The following is a 22,610-nucleotide window of genomic DNA, read 5'->3' as shown; positions in this document are numbered from 1 at the left end:
CATTCCTGCGTCAGCTCTGAAAGATCTATCCAACCAGCCCCATCATTCCTGCGTCAGCTCTCTGAAAGATCTATCCAACCAGCCCCATCATTCCTGCGTCAGCTCTCTGAAAGATCTATCCAACCAGCCCCATCATTCCTGCGTCAGCTCTCTGAAAGATCTATCCAATTAGACCCATCATTCCTGCGTCAGCTCTGAAAGATCTATCCAACCAGCCCCATCATTCCAGCGTCAGCTCTCTGAAAGATCTATCCAACCAGCCCCATCATTCCTGCGTCAGCTCTGAAAGATCTATCCAACCAGCCCCATCATTCCTGCGTCAGCTCTCTGAAAGATCTATCCAACCAGCCCCATCATTCCTGCGTCAGCTCTGAAAGATCTATCCAATCAGCCCCATCATTCCTGCGTCAGCTCTGAAAGATCTATCCAACCAGCCCCATCATTCCTGCGTCAGCTCTGAAAGATCTATCCAACCAGCCCCATCATTCCTGCGTCAGCTCTCTGAAAGATCTATCCAACCAGCCCCATCATTCCTGCGTCAGCTCTGAAAGATCTATCCAATCAGCCCCATCATTCCTGCGTCAGCTCTGAAAGATCTATCCAACCAGCCCCATCATTCCAGCGTCAGCTCTGAAAGATCTATCCAACCAGCCCCATCATTCCTGCGTCAGCTCTCTGAAAGATCTATCCAACCAGCCCCATCATTCCTGCGTCAGCTCTCTGAAAGATCTATCCAACCAGCCCCATCATTCCTGCGTCAGCTCTGAAAGATCTATCCAACCAGCCCCATCATTCCTGCGTCAGCTCTCTGAAAGATCTATCCAATCAGCCCCATCATTCCTGCGTCAGCTCTGAAAGATCTATCCAACCAGCCCCATCATTCCTGCGTCAGCTCTCTGAAAGATCTATCCAATTAGACCCATTCCCCTGCTTTTCAAGCCTTCATTCAATTACTTTTTGGAAGTTATGATTGAATCATCTTCCACTGTTTTTTCATGCGATGGATTCCAGATTGTAGCAACTTGTTTTTATTCATGCCTGGGATGTGTTACCTCTGGCTGGGCCAGTATTTATTGCCCTTGAGGAGACAATTGGGAATGGACAATAAATGCTGGCCTAGCCAGAGATGCCCACATTCCATGAATGATTAATAAAAAGTAGCTGCTACAGTAATTTTACTCACTGAATAAATAAAGTTCTCACTCATGTTGCCTCTGATTCTTTTGCTAATCACCTTGAATCTGTGTCCTCTGCTTATTGACCTGCCTTCCAGTTTCTCTTTGATAACCCTTGATGATTTTCAACCCATTAAATATTTCTTTGACCCTCTCTGCTCTAAGAACTGTCAGTCTACAGGTAAAACATAGATGTTGATTAAAGGAAAATGCGAGGGCCCTGAAGATCAAACTCTATCCCTCCCTCCATGCGGATAGCCATTCTCTTTTTGAAATGTTTTTTATCTTGGGTATTAATTTAATGAATATATTTTGAAATTAACTATGCGCCATGCTTGTACAAACCCACTGCACAAGGTAAATACATCTACATTGTGATACTTGATTTTAAGTCAAGTTGTTGCCAATTGTTTTTGCTGCATATTTTGATGTGATTACAATCCTTCTGTAATTTGGACAGGGTTAAATAGGGCGAGATAAATCCAGGACAGATGCAACACAAAATAATTTTCTTCCCCCCCACCTCGAAGTGTTGGGTTTTACGCAAAGCAAAATAAAAAATACAACTCTTAAATTCCAACACTGCCAACGTCTGCGTGTCTTGCAGCTGGGTCTGTCCATTTTCCCCTTCTCACAGATCTCTCAAATTGCTGCTATTTGTGTTACTTGGATGTCTTCATGGGCCAAAGACCATCATTTAAGTAATGCATGTTCTCAATTCCAATACCTTCGTTGACCTGTTCAATTTTATCTGCTGGCATCTTCATAACTCCCACAGAGAGGGCATGTTGCTTGCCTTCTGCCATTATAGCAACTATAGTGTCAGTGTCAGCTGGGTGAAGCTTAGCTCCAGGGGAAGCTAGACCAGGGCACATGATATTGGCCCCACTGAGCACAAACTTGATGGCCCCTTTATCAACCTGTTGATGTGGCAAGATAGTGGGATATTTGTGAAGTAATCGTAAGGTGGGGTAGAAAGGTCCCTCCCTCTGTCTGAAGAACAACAATTCTCCATTAAGTCAGGATTTCTATATGTTCATGGCATTTTACTATTTTTACAGGGTCCTTCTTTGGCATGATTTGGTTTAACCATGGCTCAATTACTGGAAACTGATCCACCAACTGATTCTTAATGCCTTTAATAACCGATGTTTTCAGCTGGATGCAGTTTGAAACATTTTCCTTTTCATCAAATTTTTTAAACATTGTGCAGCCTCAGAAACTCCAACTACACCGTGGATAGCCATTCTCCAGTACTGCCTGTTGACAGGGAGACCACAAAAGCGACGTTACGGATCACCGACACAAGACGCTGCACTCTAGGCACTGAATGGAACTGAATGCTGTCCTACTCTCTCCAAAATATAACATGAACCACCCCTTTCCAGAACTCCTGAGCATACTGTGCACATTACTTCAACATCACATATCTGTGCACTGTGTTGCTCTGGTACCAGATGGCTCTGGTCCATCCACCCACCTGCAATACATAGAAACATACCTAGAAAATAGAAGCAGCAGGCCATTCGGCCCTTCGAGCCTGCTCTGCCATTCCCCCCCCATATCCCTTGATCTCTTTAGTCCCAAGAGCTATATCAAATTCCTTCTTGAAATGACACAACATTTTGGCCTCAACTACTTTCTGTGGGAGTGAATTCCACAGATTCCCCGCTCTCTGGGTGAAGACATTTCTCCTCACCTCAGTCCTAAAAGGTTCACCCCTTATCCTCAAACTATGACCCCTAGTTCTGGACACCCCACCATCAGGAACATTCTTTCTGAATCTACCCTGTCTAATCAGCACGGTAGCACAAGTGGATAGCACTGTGGCTTCACAGCGCCAGGGTCCCAGGTTCGATTCCCCGCTGGGTCACTGTCTGTGCGGAGTTTGCACGTTCTCCCCGTGTCCGCGTGGGTTTCCTCCGGGTGCTCCGGTTTCCTCCCACAGTCCAAAGACGTGCAGGTTAGGTGGATTGGCCATGCTAAATTACCCGTAGTGTCCATAAGGGTTGGGAGGGGTTATTGGGTTGCGGGGATGAGGTGGAAGTGAGGGATTAATGTGGGTCGGTGCAGACTCGATGGGCCGAATGGCCTCCTTCTGCACTGTATGTTCTATGTAATTCTATGTAATAATCATGTTCGAATTTTATAAGTTTCAATGAGATCCCCTCTCACTTTTTTTAAACTCCTATGAATTTAAACCAAACCGACTTACTCGCTCCTCATATGACAGTCCCGCCATCCCAGGAATCAGTCTGGTAAACCTTCGCTGCGCTCCCTCGAGAGCAAGAACATCCTTCCTCAGATAAGGACACTAAAACTGCCCACAATACTCCAGGTGTGGCCTCACCAATGCCCTATACAAATGCAAAAAACATCTCTGTTCGTATCTTTAAATCCTCTCGCTAAGAAGGCCGACATACCATTTGCCTTCTTTACTGCCTGCTGTACCTGCGCGCTTACTTTCAGCGACTGATGCACGAGGACACCAAGGTCTCGCTGAGTATCCGCCTCTCTCAATTTACACCCATTCAAATAATAACCTGCCTTCGTATTTGTTCCCCGTTATGAATTTCCCCGTTTCTGACTGTAAGGGGCCGACATTAATGATCAATATTTTTATATTTACATACCTATAGAAGTTTTTACAGTCAGATCAACAAAACTCTTAACGTACCTCTTCATCCATGAATTGCTCTGGACTGAAGAGCTGTTTGTCTGCCTTTTGCTGCCGTGAAGATATGAATGTTGAAGGCGCCCATCCTGCAGACACAGCAACAGGGTCAAACCTTCAATCCAACTTTCATCACACACAGGCTAAAACACATTTCTAAATTTATTCTGGCAGCATTTGTTTCCCATCACCAACTGCCCTTGAACGGAGGGCCTTGTTCAGCCATTCCAGAGGGCATTCCAGATCAGCCACATTGCTGTGGTTTAAAGGGGCACTGCCTGAAACAAAATCAAATGAAACTAAAACATGACCAAGATGTTCAAAAATGGTCTTAGTCTCCGTGGTATCCACTGGGCCTCAAGGGTGTCAGGAAACTCTGCGTGGTCCCTCTCCAGGGACACCCGGCCACAAATGTAAAAGTGTAGGTACCTTGGGAGTCCGTGAACCGATGCAATTCATGATTGTATGGGACTGCTGCATGCAACACCCTCCCCGTCCCAGGTCCCCGATTTTAAAGGGGAGGACTCCTCCGTAGAGGGACCTCCACTGGGGACCTCCTCACAAGGGGTGCGCTTAGGTGGTAGTCCACCGGATACTTGGCATCCTCTAGTCCTCGTGTGCCATCAGGGCCGAGCACGGCCACTTTGAGGTCACAGGTGGCTTTGGCGGCAAGCTGGCACCCGGCTAATTTGTGGGGTGTCATCCAGCCCACTCCTCCACCACCCAACACATCCCGATCCAGGTCACCCTGGCAGCCACAGCACATCCCTCTGCCAGCCACCTGAAGTGGTATTGATGGTGGTCCAGATTCCTGAGCACTGGCTCCTGCCATTACTCCAGGGGGGGTTATCTCCGGCGCGAGGCAACCTGTTCCAGACTTTGAATAGGTCCTGGTAAAAGATGGGCAGTGCCTATAGGGAGTTCCAAAAACTCCTCAGGTCTATGAACTGGAGCTGCACGTCATAGTTCAGGCTGGTGGATAAAATACGCCGCCAGGGCACACCTTCGATGTAGAGGTAGCACTGCAGGGTCTGAAGGTGGAAGGTTGCCACCTGTATGTAGAGGCACACAAGCGCCTGACCGTCCTCCCTAGGCAGGAGACTCAGAACCTCAGCAGCGACCCAGAGCAGTCTTTTGTCCCAGTACAATTGTACGAACATTCTTGACGTTTTTGCGCAAACTCAGGGGGACGAGTCAAAGTGGCCAGCCAGTACCACAACATGGAGACAATTAGCTGGTTTAATGACTAGAACGTAACCCCTGTAAGACAGCACTCTGAGCAGTCCTGCCCAGTGTCTCAGGAGGGCAGTGGCATAGTGGTATTATCTCTGAACTAGTAATCTAGAGACTCAGAGAAATGCTCTGGGGACCTTGTAGGACTGGCCAGGGTGGGTCATGCAGTCCAGCACAGTGCCAAGACATTGCCTTGGTGAAAGTTTTATAGTCAGTGCTGAGGCGAGACCGAGCGCCAGTTTTCAACAGACGGAGATCCCCCTTCTTGGGCAGATGGCTCTGCGGCACAAAAGGGACATCTCCACGATCTCAATACCCTCCCCCAGGACCCTCATGTAGTCAGTCCCCAGGAAGTCCCAGAATTCCCCGAAAACTCCACAGTCAGCATGCACAGCCCCAGGGCCTTGCCCCTTGGGAGGGGGTCGGGCGGCGGTCAGCTTCCCCAGGCTGATGGGGGCATCAAGCATTCCGGCGCCTTCCCACGGAACGGAGTATCCGCGCTGGTCGGTCCAGAGAGAAAAGGGCAGTGTAGAAGTTTAGGGAATGGATCCCGTTGCCCTCGGGATCCGAGACGAGGGTTCCATCGTCGGCCAGCAGCAAGGAAGCCACTCAGCTGGCGTTTTCGTTCCGCTCCACGTCCCGTGCGCCACTGTCATAGGTGCAGGCAGAGCCGCCAAGCAGCGCCAGGTCAAACCATCGGCGAGGGCAACCTGGGACATTACATCAGCGACCCTTGTTCGCATACAGGGGGGCGGGGGGAATGAGGGGCAACTAGGTGGGGGGCACGAGGGAGAGCACCACCTCGCTACCGATGGACTCCAAATCATCCTCAGTGCCCGCCACCGTGGCACCACCATCCAGGTGAGAGTCTCCTGCCAGTGAGGTGGTGGGTGGCACGGACCCACCTGCCGGCTCCGATTTCACCTCCAGAATGGGAAGCAGAGGGGTCCTCTCTGGGCTATTTGATGAGCTCAGGGCCAGAGGGTACCAACAGCTGAGACCCCCGCTCTGCCCCAGGCACCGAGACGTTTAGGGTGTCCGGAAAAAGCTCTGGTCCCAGAACAGTAGCGCCTGGGACAACGCCCAGGTACAATCAGGTCTGCCGTGACCGGCGCCGTCCCCCAGACCTACGGCAGCCAGGCGGGAAGCATGCCACCAGGCTGATTCCTGGGATAACGAGACTGATGTATGAGGAGAGATTGAGTCGGTTAGGATTGTATTCGCTGGAGTTCAGAAGAACGAGGGGGGATCTCACAGAAACCTATAAAATTCTAACAGGACTGGACAGGGTAAATGCAGGAAGGATGTTCCCGATTTTTGCGGGGGGGGGGGGGGTCCAGAACTAGGGGTCACAGTCTGAGGATACAGGGGAGACCATTTAGGACAGAGATGAGGAGAAATTGCTTCACCCAGAGAGTGGTCAGTCTGTGGAATTCATGACCACAGGAAGTAGTTGAGGCCAAAACTTGTCTTTCCTATGTTTAGAACATAGAACAATACAGCGCAGTACAGGCCCTTCGGCCCACGATGTTGCACCGAAACAAAAGCCATCTAACCTACACTATGCCATTATCATCCATATGTTTATCCAATAAACTTTTAAATGCCCTCAATGTTGGCGAGTTCACTACTGTAGCAGGTAGGGCATTCCACGGCCTCACTACTCTTTGCGTAAAGAACCTACCTCTGACCTCTGTCCTATATCTATTACCCCTCAGTTTAAAGTTATGTCCCCTCGTGCCAGCCATATCCATCCGCGGGAGAAGGCTCTCACTGTCCACCCTATCCAACCCCCTGATCATTTTGTATGCCTCTATTAAGTCTCCTCTTAACCTTCTTCTCTCCAACGAAAACAACCTCAAGTCCATCAGCCTTTCCTCATAAGATTTTCCCTCCATACCAGGCAACATCCTGGTAAATCTCCTCTGCACCCGCTCCAAAGCCTCCACGTCCTTCCTATAATGCGGTGACCAGAACTGTACGCAATACTCCAAATGCGGCCGTACCAGAGGTCTGTACAGCTGCAACATGACCTCCTGACTCCGGAACTCAATCCCTCTACCAATAAAGGCCAACACTCCATAGGCCTTCTTCACAACCCTATCAACCTGGGTGGCAACTTTCAGGGATCTATGTACATGGACACCTAGATCCCTCTGCTCATCCACACTTTCAAGAACTTTACCATTAGCCAAATATTCCGCATTCCTGTTATTCCTTCCAAAGTGAATCACCTCACACTTCTCTACATTAAACTCCATTTGCCACCTCTCAGCCCAGCTCTGCAGCTTATCTATATCCCTCTGTAACCTGCTACATCCTTCCACACTATCGACAACACCACCGACTTTAGTATCGTCTGCAAATTTACTCACCCACCCTTCTGCGCCTTCCTCTAGGTCATTGATAAAAATGACAAACAGCAACGGCCCCAGAACAGATCCTTGTGGTACTCCACTTGTGACTGTACTCCATTCTGAACATTTCCCATCAACCACCACCCTCTGTCTTCTTTCAGCTAGCCAATTTCTGATCCACATCTCTAAATCACCCTCAATCCCCAGCCTCCGTATTTTTTGCAATAGCCTACCGTGGGGAACCTTATCAAACGCTTTGCTGAAATCCATATACACCACATCAACTGCTCTACCCTCGTCTACCTGTTCAGTCACCTTCTCAAAGAACTCAATAAGGTTTGTGAGGCATGACCTACCCTTCACAAAGCCATGCTGACTATCCCTGATCATATTATTCCTATCTAGATGATTATAAATCTTGTCTCTTATAATCCCCTCCAAGACTTTACCCACTACAGACGTGAGGCTCACCGGTCTATAGTTGCCGGGGTTGTCTCTGCTCCCCTTTTTGAACAAAGGGACCACATTTGCTGTCCTCCAGTCCTCTGGCACTATTCCTGTAGCCAATGATGACATAAAAATCAAAGCCAAAGGTCCAGCAATCTCTTCCCTGGCCTCCCAGAGAATCCTAGGATAAATCCCATCAGGTCCCGGGGACTTATCTATTTTCAGCCTGTCCAGAATTGCCAACACCTCTTCCCTACGTACCTCAATGCCATCTATTCTATTAGCCTGGGGCTCAGCATTCTCCTCCACAACATTATCTTTTTCCTGAGTGAATACTGACGAAAAATATTCATTTAGTATTTCGCCTATCTCTTCAGACTCCACGCACAATTTCCCATCCCTGTCCTTGACTGGTCCTACTCTTTCCCTAGTCATTCGCTTATTCCTGACATACCTATAGAAAGCTTTTGGGTTTTCCTTGATCCTTCCTGCCAAATACTTCTCATGTCCCCTCCTTGCTCGTCTTAGCTCTCTCTTTAGATCCTTCCTCGCTACCTTGTAACTATCCATCGCCCCAACCGAAACTTCACACTTCATCTTCACATAGGCCTCCTTCTTCCTCTTAACAAGAGATTCCACTTCCTTGGTAAACCACGGTTCCCTCGCTCGACGCCTTCCTCCCTGTCTGACCGGTACATACTTATCAAGAACACGCAGTAGCTGATCCTTGAACAAGCCCCTATGGATCCTTGAACAAGCCCCTAAGGTTCTATGGAACCTTAAGATTAGGCTTTTTGAAAAGCTGTGCGTCATCACACAATGCGTAGGAAGAGAATTCCTTTCACTTTAAATGAATGGAGCAATTAATTTGTTTGCTGTTATTGGCTTAGTGCCTCTGTTAAAAGAATGGCAACAGTAGCCCAGAAAACAGTTGTAGCTTAAAGCCACAGAGTTTCACGAATTCCAGATTATCCACTTGTTCCCACCTCCAGCCCCTCCAAAGAACCATGTCAGAGATTCTCTTACCTTCTTTTGATCCCACGGAGTTAAAGAAACCAGCAGAAAAGCCGCCAGTGAACGCCCCGTGAAAGCGTGTGTACCTCCCTTTCTCATCCTTGACGGTCTGCTCCTGCAGAGGAACAGCTTTCTTGGTTGATTCATCTTAGAAGCAAATAAAGAGTTGACATTGAAGCAACACAAATCTAAATTCAATTGTTTCCCTCCCACTGCTCTGGTCCAGATGATATGAAATCTCAGTGAGGGACAGCAGCTCCAGTACCTCCCCAAAATCACCAACACTTACATCTGCTTGATTGACTCGACCTATTGGTGAGTCTCAAGCTCTCAGTCTCAACCTGTGTCTTCTCCAAGCTTATCTCATTAATGAGAAACAGCTCCTACTACAATGACCCACTGAATTCCAGATTATCCACTTGTCCCCACCTCTAGCCCCTCCGTTAGCTAGTAATTAATATAATTCCTCCTCTTGTTCACACTGCTTTTATAATTTATAGTAACGGGAATTGAATACAAAAGTGGGGAGGTTATGCTTCAGCTGTACAGGGCACTAATAAGAACATAAGAACTAGGAGCAGGAGTAGGCCATCTGGCCCCTCGAGCCTGCTCCGCCATTCAATGAGATCATGGCTGATCTTTTGTGGACACAATCTTGAGACCACATCTTGGGAATACTATGCAGTATTGGTGACCTTATTTAGAGAATGATGTAAAAGCATTGGAAGCAGTTCAGAGAAGGTTTATTAGGCTAATACCTGGAATGGATGGGTTATTTTATGAAGAAATGTTGGACCTGTTGGACTTCAGAAGAGTCAGAGGCAACTTGATTGAACATTAAGATCATGAGGGGTATTGACAGGGTGGATGTGGAGAGGATGTTTCCTCTGTGGGAAACTAGGGGCCACTGTTTTAAAAATAAAGGGTCACTCATTTCAAACAGAGAGGAGGTGAAATATTTTCTCTCCGAGGGCTGGTAGTCTTTGGAACTCTCTTCCTCAAAAGCTGGTGGAAGCACAGTTTAAGGTAGGGGTGGATGGAATTTCGGTAAGCGAGGGGGTGAAAGGTCATTGGGGATAGACGGGATGCAAACAGGCAGAGGTCGTTGTACATATTGGTACTAACGACATAGGCAGGAAGGGGGATGAGGTTCTGCAGCAGGAGTTCAGGGAGCTAGGCAGAAAGTTAAAAGACAGTACCTCAAGGGTTGTAATCTCGGGATTACTCCCTGTGCCACGTGCCAGTGAGGCTAGAAATAGGAAAATAGAGCAGCTAAACACGTGGCTAAACGGCTGGTGTAGGAGGGAGGGTTTCCGTTATCTGGACCACTGGGGCAGGTGTGACCTGTATAAGATGGACGGGTTGCATCTAAACAGGAGAGGCATAAATATCCTGGCCACGAGGTTTGCTAGTGTCACACGGGAGGGTTTAAACTAATATGGGAGGGGGGTGGGCACGGGAGCAATAGGTCAGAAGGTGAAAGAATTGAGGGAGAACTAGGGAATAGGGCCAGTATGGCTCCGAGGAAGAGCAGACAGGGAGATGTTGCTGAAAACAGCGGCCTAAAGTGCATTTGCTTTAATGCAAGAAATATAACGCGCAAGGCAGATGAACTTAAGAGTTTGGATTAGTACTTGGAACTATGATGTTGTTGTCTTTACAGAGACCTGGTTGAGGCAAGGACAGGATTGGCAGCGAAACATTCCAGGATTTAGATGTTTCAGGCGGGATAAAGGGGGAGGTAAAAGGGGTGGAGGAGTTGCGCTACTGGTTAGGGAGAATATCACAGCTGTACTGTGGGAGGACTCCTCAGAGGGCAGTGAGGCTATATGGGTAGAGATCAGGAATAAGAAGGGTGCAGTCACAATGTTGGGGGTTTACTACAGGCCTCCCAACAGCCAGCGGGAGATAGAGGAGCAGTAGACAGATTTTGGAAAGGAGGAAAAGCAACAGGGTTGTTGTGATGGGAGACTTTAACTTCCCCAATATTGACTGGGACTCACTTAGTGCTAGGGGTTTGGATGGGGCAGAGTTTGTAAGGAGCATCCAGGAGGGCTTCTTAAAACAATATGTAGACAGTCCAACTAGGGAAGGGGCTGTACTGGACCTGGTATTGGGGAATGAGCCCAACCAGGTGGTAGAAGTTTCAGTAGGGGAGCATTTAGGGAACAGTGACCACAATTCAGTAAGTTTTAAAGTGTTGGTGGACAAGGATAAGAGTGGTCCTAGGGTGAATGTGCTCAATTGGGGGAAGGCAAATTATAACAATATTAGGCGGGAACTGAAGAACATAGATTGGGGGCGGGTGTTTGAGGGTAAATCAACATCTGACATGTGGGAGGCTTTGAAATGTCAGTTGAAAGGAATTCAGGACCGGCATGTTCCTGTGAGGAAGAAGGATAAATATGGCAAATTTCGCGATCCTTGGATAACGAGAGATATTGTAGGCCTCATCAAAAAGAAAAAGGAGGCATTTGTCAGGGCTAGAAGGCTGAGAACAGACGAAGCCTATGTGAAATATAAGGAAAGTAGGAAGGAACTTAAGCAAGGAGTTAGGAGGGTTAAAAGGGCTCACGAAAAGTCATTGGCAAATAGGGTTAAGGAAAATCCCAAGGCTTTTTACACGTACATAAAAAGCAAGAGGGTAGCCAGGGAAAGGGTTGGCCCACTGAAGGATAGGCAAGGGAATCTATGCGTGGAGCCAGAGGAAATGGGCGAGGTACTAAATGAATACTTCGCATCAGTATTCACCAAAGAGAAGAAATTGGTAGATGTTGAGTCTGGAGAAGGGGGTGTAGATAGCCTGGGTCACATTGAGATCCAAAAAGATGAGGTGTTCATAGATTATCATAGAATTTACAGTACAGAAGGAGGCCATTCGGCCCATCGAGTCCGCACCGGCTCTTGGAAAGAGCACCCTACCCAAGGTCAACACCTCCACCCTATCCCCATAACCCAGCAACCCCACCCAACACTAAGGGCAATTTTGGACACTAAGAACAATTTATCATGGCCAATCCACCTAACCTGCACATCTTTGGACTGTGGGAGGAAACCGGAGCACCCGGAGAAAACCCACGCACACACGGGGAGGATGTGCAGACTCCGCACAGACAGTGATCCAAGCCGGAATCGAACCTGGGACCCTGGAGCTGTGAAGCAATTGTGCTATCCACAGTGCTACCCTGCTGCCCCCATGTTGGGCGTCTTGAAAAAATATTACGGTGGATAAAGTCCCCAGGGCCTGATGGGATCTACCCCAGAATACTGAAGGAGGCTGGAGAGGAAATTGCTGAGGCCCTGACAGAAATCTTTGGATCCTCACTGTCTTCAGGTGATGTCCCAGAGGACTGGAGAATAGCTAATGTTGTTCCTTTGTTTACGAATAATCCAGGGAACTACAGGCCGGTGAACCTTACGTCAGTGGTAGGGAAATTACTGGAGAGAATTCTTTGAGCTAGGATCTACTCCCATTTGTAAGCAAGGGGACGTATTAGCGAGAGGCAGCACGGTTTTGTGAAGGGGAGGTCGTGTCTCTAACTTGATAAGAGTTTTTCGAGGAGGTCACAAAGATTATTGATGCAGGTAGGGCAGTGGATGCTGTCTATATGGACTTCAGTAAGGCCTTTGACAAGGTCCCTCATGGCAGACTGGTACAAAAGGTGAAGTCACACGGAATCAGGGGTGAGCTGGCAAGGTGGATACAGAACTGGCTAGGTCATAGAAGGCAGAGAGTAGCAATGGAAGGGTGCTTTTCTGATTGGAGGGCTGTGACCAGTGGTGTCCCACAGGGATCAGTGCTGGGACCTTTGCTGTTCGTAGTATATATAAATGATTTGGAGGAAAATGTAATTGCTCTGATTAGTAAGTTTGCAGACGACACAAAGGTTGGTGGAATTGCGGATAGCGATGAGGACTGTCAGAGGATACAGCAGGATTTAGATTGTTTGGAGACTTCTGATGATGCTGTTAAAGCTATTGTCTTCCTTTTGGGTTAAATCATTGTAATTATATATTACAAATGTGTAATTGTGAAGTAAGAAAAGTTTATTTGTATGATGCAATAAGTTATGGGGTTAGATATTTGTGATGTTAGTTTGTGCAAAGTGGATGTAACACCAGTGTGAAGAAATCTTCCCGGTTATGAAGATTTATGAAGATTTATTTCTTTTAAAAGTGGGCGGTCCCAGGAAAAGAGGCCATTTTAATGGATTTCTATTTGCATTGTTGAATATTAAAAATAAGGTATGGATCTAAGTGGGTTTAACTTTGTGGTTCTATGTAAGAAAAATTAAACTTCCATGATTCATTTTTAAGATAACGATAGATAGTTTTTTGAAGAATAAAGGGATTAAGGGTTATGGTGTTCGGGTCGGAAAGTGGAGCTGAGTCCACAAAAGATCAGCCCTGATCTCATTAAATGGCGGAGCAGGCTCGAGGGGCCAGATGGCCTACTCCTGCTCCTAGTTCTTATGTTCTTATGATGGGGGTGTTACCAGGGTGATGGGGAGGTGTTGCCAGGGTGATGGGCGGCGGGGGTGGGGTCCGGGCGGCGGGGGTGGGGTCCGGGCGGCGGGGGTGGGGTCCGGGCGGCGGGGGCGGGGTCCGGGCGGCGGGGGCGGGGTCCGGGCGGCGGGGGCGGGGTCCGGGCGGCGGGGGCGGGGTCCGGGCGGCGGGGGCGGGGTCCGGGCGGCGGGGGCGGGGTCAGGGCGGCGGGGGCGGGGTCAGGGCGGCGGGGGAGGGGTCAGGGCGGCGGGGGAGGGGTCAGGGCGGCGGGGGCGGGGTCAGGGCGGCGGGGGCGGGGTCAGGGCGGCGGGGGCGGGGTCCGGGCGGCGGGGGCGGGGTCCGGGCGGCGGGGGCGGGGTCCGGGCGGCGGGGGCGGGGTCCGGGCGGCGGGGGCGGGGTCCGGGCGGCGGGGGCGGGGTCCGGGCGGCGGGGGCGGGGTCCGGGCGGCGGGGGCGGGGTCCGGGCGGCGGGGGCGGGGTCCGGGCGGCGGGGGCGGGGTCCGGGCGGCGGGGGCGGGGTCCGGGCGGCGGGGGCGGGGTCCGGGCGGCGGGGGCGGGGTCCGGGCGGCGGGGGCGGGGTCCGGGCGGCGGGGGCGGGGTCCGGGCGGCGGGGGCGGGGTCCGGGCGGCGGGGGCGGGGTCCGGGCGGCGGGGGCGGGGTCCGGGCGGCGGGGGCGGGGTCCGGGCGGCGGGGGCGGGGTCCGGGCGGCGGGGGCGGGGTCCGGGCGGCGGGGGCGGGGTCAGGGCGGCGGGGGCGGGGTCAGGGCGGCGGGGGCGGGGTCAGGGCGGCGGGGGCGGGGTCAGGGCGGCGGGGGCGGGGTCAGGGCGGCGGGGGTGTGGTCAGGGCGGCGGGGGTGTGGTCAGGGCGACGGGGGTGTGGTCAGGGCGACGGGGGTGTGGTCAGGGCGACGGGGGTGTGGTCAGGGCGACGGGGGTGTGGTCAGGGCGACGGGGGTGTGGTCAGGGCGACGGGGGTGTGGTCAGGGCGACGGGGGTGTGGTCAGGGCGACGGGGGTGTGGTCAGGGCGACGGGGGTGTGGTCAGGCGACGGGGGTGTGGTCAGGCGACGGGGGTGTGGTCAGGGCGACGGGTGTGGTCAGGGCGACGGGGGTGGGGTCAGGGCGACGGGGGTGGGGTCAGGGCGACGGGGGTGGGGTCAGGGCGACGGGGGTGGGGTCAGGGCGACGGGGGTGGGGTCAGGGCGACGGGGGTGGGGTCAGGGCGACGGGGGTGGGGTCAGGGCGACGGGGGTGGGGTCAGGGCGACGGGGTGGGGTCAGGGCGACGGGGGTGGGGTCAGGGCGACGGGGGTGGGGTCAGGGCGACGGGGGTGGGGTCAGGGCGACGGGGGTGTGGTCAGGGCGACGGGGGTGTGGTCAGGGCGACGGGGGTGTGGTCAGGGCGACGGGGGTGGGGTCAGGGCGACGGGGGTGGGGTCAGGGCGACAGGGGTGAGGTCAGGGCGACGGGGGTGGGGTCAGGGCGACGGGGGTGTGGTCAGGGTGATGGGGGGTGTGGTCAGGGTGGTTTGGGGGGGGTGTTGTCAGGGTATTGTGGGGGGTGTTGTCAGGGTGATGGGGGGTGTTGTCAGGGTGGTTGGGGGGGGTGTTGTCAGGGTATTGGGGGGGTGTCAGGGTGATGGGGGGTGTTGTCAGGGTGATGGGGGGTGTTGTCAGGGTGATGGGGGGGGTGTTGTCAGGGTGATGGGGGGGTGTTGACAGGGTGGTGGTGGGGGTGTTGTCAGGGTGATGGGGGGTGTTGTCAGGGTGATGGGGGTGTTGTCAGGGTGATGGGGGGATGGGGGGGTGCTGTCAGGGTGATGGGGGGTGTTGTCAGGGTGATCGGGGGGTTGTCAGGGTGATGGGGGGTGTTGTCAGGGTGATGGGGGGTGTTGTCAGGGTGGTTGGGGGGGGTGTTGTCAGGGTATTGGGGGGGGTGTCAGGGTGATGGGGGGTGTGGTCAGGGTGATGGGGGGTGTTGTCAGGGTGATGGGGGGGGTGTTGTCAGGGTGCTGGGGGGGGTGTTGTCAGGGTGATGGGGGGGTGTTGACAGGGTGGTGGTGGGGGTGTTGTCAGGGTGATGGGGGGTGTTGTCAGGGTGATGGGGGGTGTTGTCAGGGTGATGGGGGGTGTTGTCTGGGTGATGGGGGGTGTTGTCAGGGTGATGGGGGGGTGCTGTCAGGGTGATGGGGGGTGTTGGCAGGGTGATGGGGGGTTGTCAGGGTGATGGGGGGGTTGTCAGGGTGATGGGGGTGTTGTCAGGGTGAGCGGGGGTGTTGTCAGGGTGATGGGGGGGGTGTTGTCAGGGTGATGGGGGGGGTGTTGTCAGGGTATTGGGGGGGGTGTCAGGGTGATGGGGGGGTGTCAGGGTGATGGGGGGTGTTGACAGGGTGGTGGTGGGGGTGTTGTCAGGGTGATGGGGGATGTTGTCAGGGTGATGGGGGATGTTGTCAGGGTGATGGGGGGTGTTGTCAGGGTGATGGGGGGTGTTGTCAGGGTGATGGGGGGTGTTGTCAGGGTGATGGGGGTGCTGTCAGGGTGATGGGGGGGTGTTGTCAGGGTGATGGGGGGGTTGTCAGGGTGATGGAGGGTGTTGTCAGGGTGATGGGGTGTGTTGTCAGGGTGATGGGGGTGTTGTCAGGGTGATGGGGGTGTTGTCAGGGTGATGGGGGGGTGTTGTCAGGGTGATGGAGGGGTGTTGTCAGGGTGATGGGGGGGGTGTTGTCAGGGTGTTGGGGGGGTGTAGTCAGGGTGATGGGGGTGTAGTCAGGGTGATGGGGGGTGTTGTCAGGGTGAGCGGGGTGTTGTCAGGGTGAGCGGGGTGTTGTCAGGGTGATGGGGGGGTGTTGTCAGGGTGATGGGGGTGTTGTCAGGGTGGTTGGGGGGGTGTTGTCAGGGTATTGGGGGGGGTGTTGTCAGGGTGATGGGGGGGTGTTGTCAGGGTGATGGGGGGGGTGTTGTCAGGGTGATGGGGGGGGGGGTTGTCAGGGTGATGGGGGGGGGGTGTTGTCAGGGTGATGGGGGGGTGTTAGGGTGATGGGGGGGTGTTGTCAGGGTGATGGGGGTGTTGTCAGGGTGGTTGGGGGGGGTGTTGTCAGGGTGGTTGGGGGGGGGGTGTTGTCAGGGTGATGGGGGGGTTGTCAGGGTGATGGGGGATGTTGTCTTGTGGTTGGGGGGATGTTGTCAGGGTGATGGGGGTGTTGTCAGGGTGATGGGGGTGTTGTCAGGGTGATGGGGGGTGTTGTCAGGGTGATGGGGGGGTGTTGTCAGGGTGATGGGGGGGTGTTGTCAGGGTGATGGGGGGGGGGTGTTGTCAGGGTGATGGGGGGGTGTTGTCAGGGTGATGGGGGGTTGTCAGGGTGATGGGGGGGTTGTCAGGGTGATGGGGGGGTGTTGTTAGGGTGATGGGCGGTGTTGTCAGGGTGATGGGCGGTGTTGTCAGGGTGATGGGAGGGGGGGTTGTCAGGGTGATGGGGGGATTGTTGTCAGGGTGATGGGGGGGTGTTGTCAGGGTGATGGGGGGGTGTTGTCAGGGTGATGGGGGGTTGTCAGGGTGATGGGGGGGTTGTCAGGGTGATGGGGGGGTTGTCAGGGTGATGGGGGGTTGTCAGGGTGATGGGGGGGTTGTCAGGGTGATGGGGGGGTTGTCAGGCTGATGGGGGGGTGTTGACAGGGTGGTGGTGGGGGTGTTGTCAGGGTGATGGGGGATGTTGTCAGGGTGATGGGGGGTGTTGTCAGGGTGATGGGGGGTGTTGTCAGGGTGATGGGGGGTGTTGTCAGGGTGATGGGGGGTGTTGTCAGGGTGATGGGGGGATGGGGGGGTGCTGTCAGGGTGATGGGGGGGGTGTTGTCAGGGTGATGGGGGGTGTTGTCATGGTGATGGGGGGGTTGTCACGGTAATGGGGGGTTGTTGTCAGGTTGATGGGGGGTTGTTGTCAGGTTGATGGGGGGGTGTTGTCAGGGTGATGGGGGGGGGTGTTGTCAGGGTGATGGGGGGGGTGTTGTCAGGGTGATGGGGGGGTGTTGTCAGGGTGATGGGGGTTGTTGTCAGGGTGATGGGGGGGTGTTGTCAGGTTGATGGGGGGGGTGTTGTCAGGGTGATGGGGGGTGTTGTCAGGGTGATGGGGGGGTGTTGTCAGGGTGATGGGGGGGTGCTGTCAGGGTGATGGGGGTGTTGTTGTCAGGGTGATGGGGGTGTTGTCAGGGTGATGGGGGTGTTGTCAGGGTGATGGGGGTTTGTTGTCAGGGTGATGGGGGTTTGTTGTCAGGGTGATGGGGGTTTGTTGTCAGGGTGATGGGGGGGTGTTGTCAAGGTGATGGGGGGGTGTTGTCAAGGTGATGGGGGGTGTTGTCAGGGTGATGGGCGTTTGTTGTCAGGGTGATGGGGGGGGTTGTCAGGGTGATGGGGGTTTGTTGTCAGGGTGATGGGGGTTTGTTGTCAGGGTGATGGGGGTTTGTTGTCAGGGTGATGGGGGGGTGTTGTCAAGGTGATGGGGGGGTGTTGTCAGGGTGATGGGGGGGTGTTGTCAGGGTGATGGGAGTGTTGTCAGGGTGATGGGGGTGTTGTCAGGGTGATGGGGGGGTGTTGTCAGGGTGATGGGGGGGGTGTTGTCAGGGTGATGGGGGGGTGTTGTCAGGGTGATGGGGGGTGTTGTCAGGGTGATGGGGGTTTGTTGTCAGGGTGGTTGGGGGTGTGTTGTCAGGGTGATGGGGGTTTGTTGTCAGGGTGATGGGGGTGTTGTCAGGGTGATGGGGGGTGTTGTCAGGGTGATTGGGGGGTGTTGTCAGGGTGATTGGGGGGGTATTGTCAGGGTGATTGGGGTGTTGTCAGGGTGATGGGGGGTGTTGTCAGGGTGATGGGGGGTGTTGTCAGGGTGATGGGGGTGTTGTCAGGGTGATGGGGGTGTTGTCAGGGTGACGGGGGTGTTGTCAGGGTGACGGGGGTGTTGTCAGGGTGATGGGGGATGTTGTCAGGGTGATGCGGGGTGTTGTCAGGGTGATGGGGGGTGTTGTCAGGGTGATGGGGGGTGTTGTCAGGGTGATGGGGGGTGTTGTCAGGGTGATGGGGGTGTTGTCAGGGTGATGGGGGTGTTGTCAGGGTGATGGGGGGGTGTTGTCAGGGTGATGGGGGTGTTGTCAGGGTGATGGGGGTGTTGTCAGGGTGATGGGGGTGTTGTCAGGGTGATGGGGGGGGTGTTGTCAGGGTGATGGGGGGGGTGTTGTCAGGGTGATGGGGGGGGTGTTGTCAGGGTGATGGGGGGGGTGTTGTCAGGGTGATGGGGGGGGGGTGTTGTCAGGGTGATGGGGGGTGTTGTCAGGGTGATGGGGGGGTGTTGTCAGGGTGATGGGGGGGTGTTGTCAGGGTGATGGGGGGGTGTTGTCAGGGTGATGGGGGGTGTTGTCAGGGTGATGGGGGTGTTGTCAGGGTGATGGGGGTGTTGTCAGGGTGATGGGGGGGTGTTGTCAGGGTGATGGGGGTGTTGTCAGGGTGATGGGGGTGTTGTCAGGGTGATGGGGGTGTTGTCAGGGTGATGGGGGTGTTGTCAGGGTGATGGGGGTGTTGTCAGGGTGATGGGGGTGTTGTCAGAGTGATGGGGGTGTTGTCAGGGTGATGGGGGTGTTGTCAGGGTGATGGGGGTGTTGTCAGGGTGATGGGGGTGTTGTCAGGGTGATGGGGGTGTTGTCAGGGTGATGGGGGTGTTGTCAGGGTGATGGGGGTGTTGTCAGGGTGATGGGGGTGTTGTCAGGGTGATGGGGGTGTTGTCAGGGTGATGGGGGGATGTTGTCAGGGTGATGTTGTCAGGGTGATGGGGGTGTTGTCAGGGTGATGGGGGGATGTTGTCAAGGTGATGGGGGTTTGTTATCAGCGTGATGGGGGTTTGTTATCAGGGTGATGGGGGTGTTGTCAGGGTGATGGGGGGTGTTGTCAGGGTGATTGGGGGGGTGTTGTCAGGGTGATGGGGGTGTTGTCAGGGTGATGGGGGTGTTGTCAGGGTGATGGGGGTGTTGTCAGGGTGATGGGGGGTGTTGTCAGGGTGATGGGGGGTGTTGTCAGGGTGATGGGGGTGTTGTCAGGGTGATGGGGGTGTTGTCAGGGTGATGGGGGTGTTGTCAGGGTGATGGGGTGTTGTCAGGGTGATGGGGTGTTGTCAGGGTGATGGGGGTGTTGTCAGGGTGATGGGGGTGTTGTCAGGGTGATGGGGGTGTTGTCAGAGTGATGGGGGTGTTGTCAGGGTGATGGGGGTGTTGTCAGGGTGATGGGGGTGTTGTCAGGGTGATGGGGGTGTTGTCAGGGTGATGGGGGTGTTGTCAGGGTGATGGGGTGTTGTCAGGGTGATGGGGGTGTTGTCAGGGTGATGGGGGTGTTGTCAGGGTGATGGGGGTGTTGTCAGGGTGATGGGGGGATGTTGTCAGGGTGATGTTGTCAGGGTGATGGGGGTGTTGTCAGGGTGATGGGGGGATGTTGTCAGGGTGATGGGGGTTTGTTGTCAGGGTGATGGGGGTTTGTTGTCAGGGTGATGGGGGGGTGTTGTCAGGGTGATGGGGGGGGGGGTGTTGTCAGGGTGATGGGGGGGTGTTGTCAGGGTGATGGGGGTGTTGTCAGGGTGATGGGGGTGTTGTCAGGGTGATGGGGGGGGTGTTGCAGGGTGATGGGGGGGTGTTGTCAGGGTGATGGGGGGGTGTTGTCAGGGTGATGGGGGGGTGTTGTCAGGGTGATGGGGGGTGTTGTCAGGGTGATGGGGGGGTGTTGTCAGGGTGATGGAGGTTTGTTGTCAGGGTGATGGGGGGGGTGTTGTCAGGGTGATGGGGGTTTGTTGTCAGGGTGATGGGGGTTTGTTGTCAGGGTGATGGGGGGGTGTTGTCAGGGTGATGGGGGTTTGTTGTCAGGGTGATGGGGGTTTGTTGTCAGGGTGATGGGGGGGTGTGTTGTCAGGGTGATGGGGGGGTGTTGTCAGGGTGATGGGGGGGGTGTTGTCAGGGTAATGGGGGTTTGTTGTCATGGTGATGGGGGTTTGTTGTCAGGGTGATGGGGGGGGTGTTGTCAGGGTGATGGGGGTTTGTTGTCAGGGTGATGGGGGTTTGTTGTCAGGGTGATGGGGGGGGGGTGTTGTCAGGGTGATGGAGGTTTGTTGTCAGGGTGATGGGGGGGGTGTTGTCAGGGTGATGGGGGTTTGTTGTCAGGGTGATGGAGGTTTGTTGTCAGGGTGATGGGGGGGGTGTTGTCAGGGTGATGGGGGTTTGTTGTCAGGGTGATGGAGGTTTGTTGTCAGGGTGATGGGGGTTTGTTGTCAGGGTGATGGAGGTTTGTTGTCAGGGTGATGGGGGTTTGTTGTCAGGGTGATGGAGGTTTGTTGTCAGGGTGATGGGGGTTTGTTGTCAGGGTGATGGGGGGTGTTGTCAGGGTGATGGGGGGGTGTTGTCAGGGTGATGGGGGTTTGTTGTCAGGGTGATGGGGGGGGTTGTCAGGGTGATGGGGGGGTGTTGTCAGGGTGATGGAGGTTTGTTGTCAGCGTGATGGGGGGGGGGGTGTTGTCAGGGTGATGGGGGTTTGTTGTCAGGGTGATGGGGGTTTGTTGTCAGGGTGATGGGGGGGGTGTTGTCAGGGTGATGGGGGTTTGTTGTCAGGGTGATGGGGGTTTGTTGTCAGGGTGATGGGGGGGTGTTGTCAGGGTGATGGGGGGGTGTTGTCAGGGTGATGGGGGGGTGTTGTCAGGGTGATGGGGGGTGTTGTCAGGGTGATGGGGGTTTGTTGTCAGGGTGATGGGGGTTTGTTGTCAGGGTGATGGGGGGGGTGTTGTCAGGGTGATGGGGGTTTGTTGTCAGGGTGATGGGGGGGGGTGTTGTCAGGGTGATGGAGGTTTGTTGTCAGGGTGATGGGGGGGTGTTGTCAGGGTGATGGGGGTTTGTTGTCAGGGTGATGGAGGTTTGTTGTCAGGGTGATGGGGGGGTGTTGTCAGGGTGATGGGGGTTTGTTGTCAGGGTGATGGAGGTTTGTTGTCAGGGTGATGGGGGTGTGGTCAGGGTGATGGGGGGGTGTTGTCAGGGTGATGGGGGTGTGGTCAGGGTGATGGGGGTTTGTTGTCAGGGTGATGGGGGTTTGTTGTCAGGGTGATGGGGGGGGTGTTGTCAGGGTGATGGGGGTTTGTTGTCAGGGTGATGGGGGTTTGTTGTCAGGGTGATGGGGGGGGGGGTGTTGTCAGGGTGATGGGGGTTTGTTGTCAGGGTGATGGGGGTTTGTTGTCAGGGTGATGGGGGGGGGGGTGTTGTCAGGGTGATGGGGGTTTGTTGTCAGGGTGATGGGGGGGGGGGGGAGTTGCCGCGCGGGTGGAGAAACCGGCCCGGGCTCGAGTAGTGCTCCCCCCCCCCCTCACCCCCTCCCCCTCCCCCTCCCCCTCCCCCCCCCACCCCCCCTCCCCCTCCCCCCCCACCCCCCCGCCTCACCCTCCAGCGGTTCCAGCGCCGACCCGAAAGAAACAAAATCCTCCTCATCGTCCTCGGCGGCCATTTTGAAATGAGTGTCACAGGTCGGAGTTCACCGGAGGTCAACGTCAACCAATGACAGCAGGGAGTAATAATAGAGGATTAATCACAGGGAGTAATAATAGGGAGATCATTGGGGTAATAATACGGGTTCACAGGGAGTAATAACGGGATTCCTTAGTGGGGGTTCACAGAGAGTAATAATGGGGGTTCACTGGGGTAATAATCGGGGATGAATATGGTAATAATAGGGGGTTCATTAGGATTAATAAATGGGGGCACAGGGTTTATAATAGGGGCACTACTGGGAGTAATAATAGGGGAACACTAGGAGTAACAATAGGGGGACAACAGGGTAACAATCGGGGGAATCACTGGGGTAATAATAGGGGATTACAGGTTGTAATAATAGTTGTAATAGGAGATCACACGGTAATAGTAGGGGATCACCGAGTACAGGAGGACACGGGGTAATAATAGGAGGATCACAGGTAATAATAGGGGATCACTGGGGTAATAATAGGGGATCACTGCGAGTGTAGAAAGACACTGGAGGTAATAATAGGGGATCATTGGGAGTAATCATAGGGGGATCTTTGGTATCTTTTCTTTGTACTTAGATCCAAGACGGCGCTGGAACGTGGAGACTCTCTGCGAACTCTCCCCCACATCTCTTATAACCGTACTAACCTTCTAAAACTTAATTCTAACACTAATATTACCTCTAA

General features: G+C 54.2%; 1 protein-coding gene and 1 pseudogene across 1 annotated transcript in view; both read right to left on the bottom strand.

Annotated features, from left to right (window-relative positions):
* Positions 1-21,928, bottom strand: part of gpatch1 (G patch domain containing 1) — an 89,626-nt gene extending 67,698 nt beyond the window's left edge. The window contains exons 1-3 of the mRNA XM_072517753.1: positions 21,844-21,928; positions 8,913-9,047; positions 3,853-3,938 (exon numbers count right to left, since the gene is read on the bottom strand). Of these exons, the coding sequence (XP_072373854.1) occupies positions 3,853-3,938; positions 8,913-9,047; positions 21,844-21,907 (285 nt within the window). The 5' untranslated portion in view covers positions 21,908-21,928. The remainder of the gene's footprint in view (positions 1-3,852; positions 3,939-8,912; positions 9,048-21,843) is intronic.
* On the bottom strand, positions 1,692-2,404 carry LOC140430312 (malignant T-cell-amplified sequence 1 pseudogene; annotated as a pseudogene).
* Positions 21,929-22,610: the final 682 nt, after the last annotated feature.

This window comes from Scyliorhinus torazame, chromosome 10 (assembly GCF_047496885.1).
Source record: "Scyliorhinus torazame isolate Kashiwa2021f chromosome 10, sScyTor2.1, whole genome shotgun sequence".
Classification (NCBI taxonomy): domain Eukaryota; kingdom Metazoa; phylum Chordata; class Chondrichthyes; order Carcharhiniformes; family Scyliorhinidae; genus Scyliorhinus; species Scyliorhinus torazame.
Note: the sequence above shows the minus strand (reverse complement) of the source record. Positions and strands in the feature narration are given on the sequence as shown.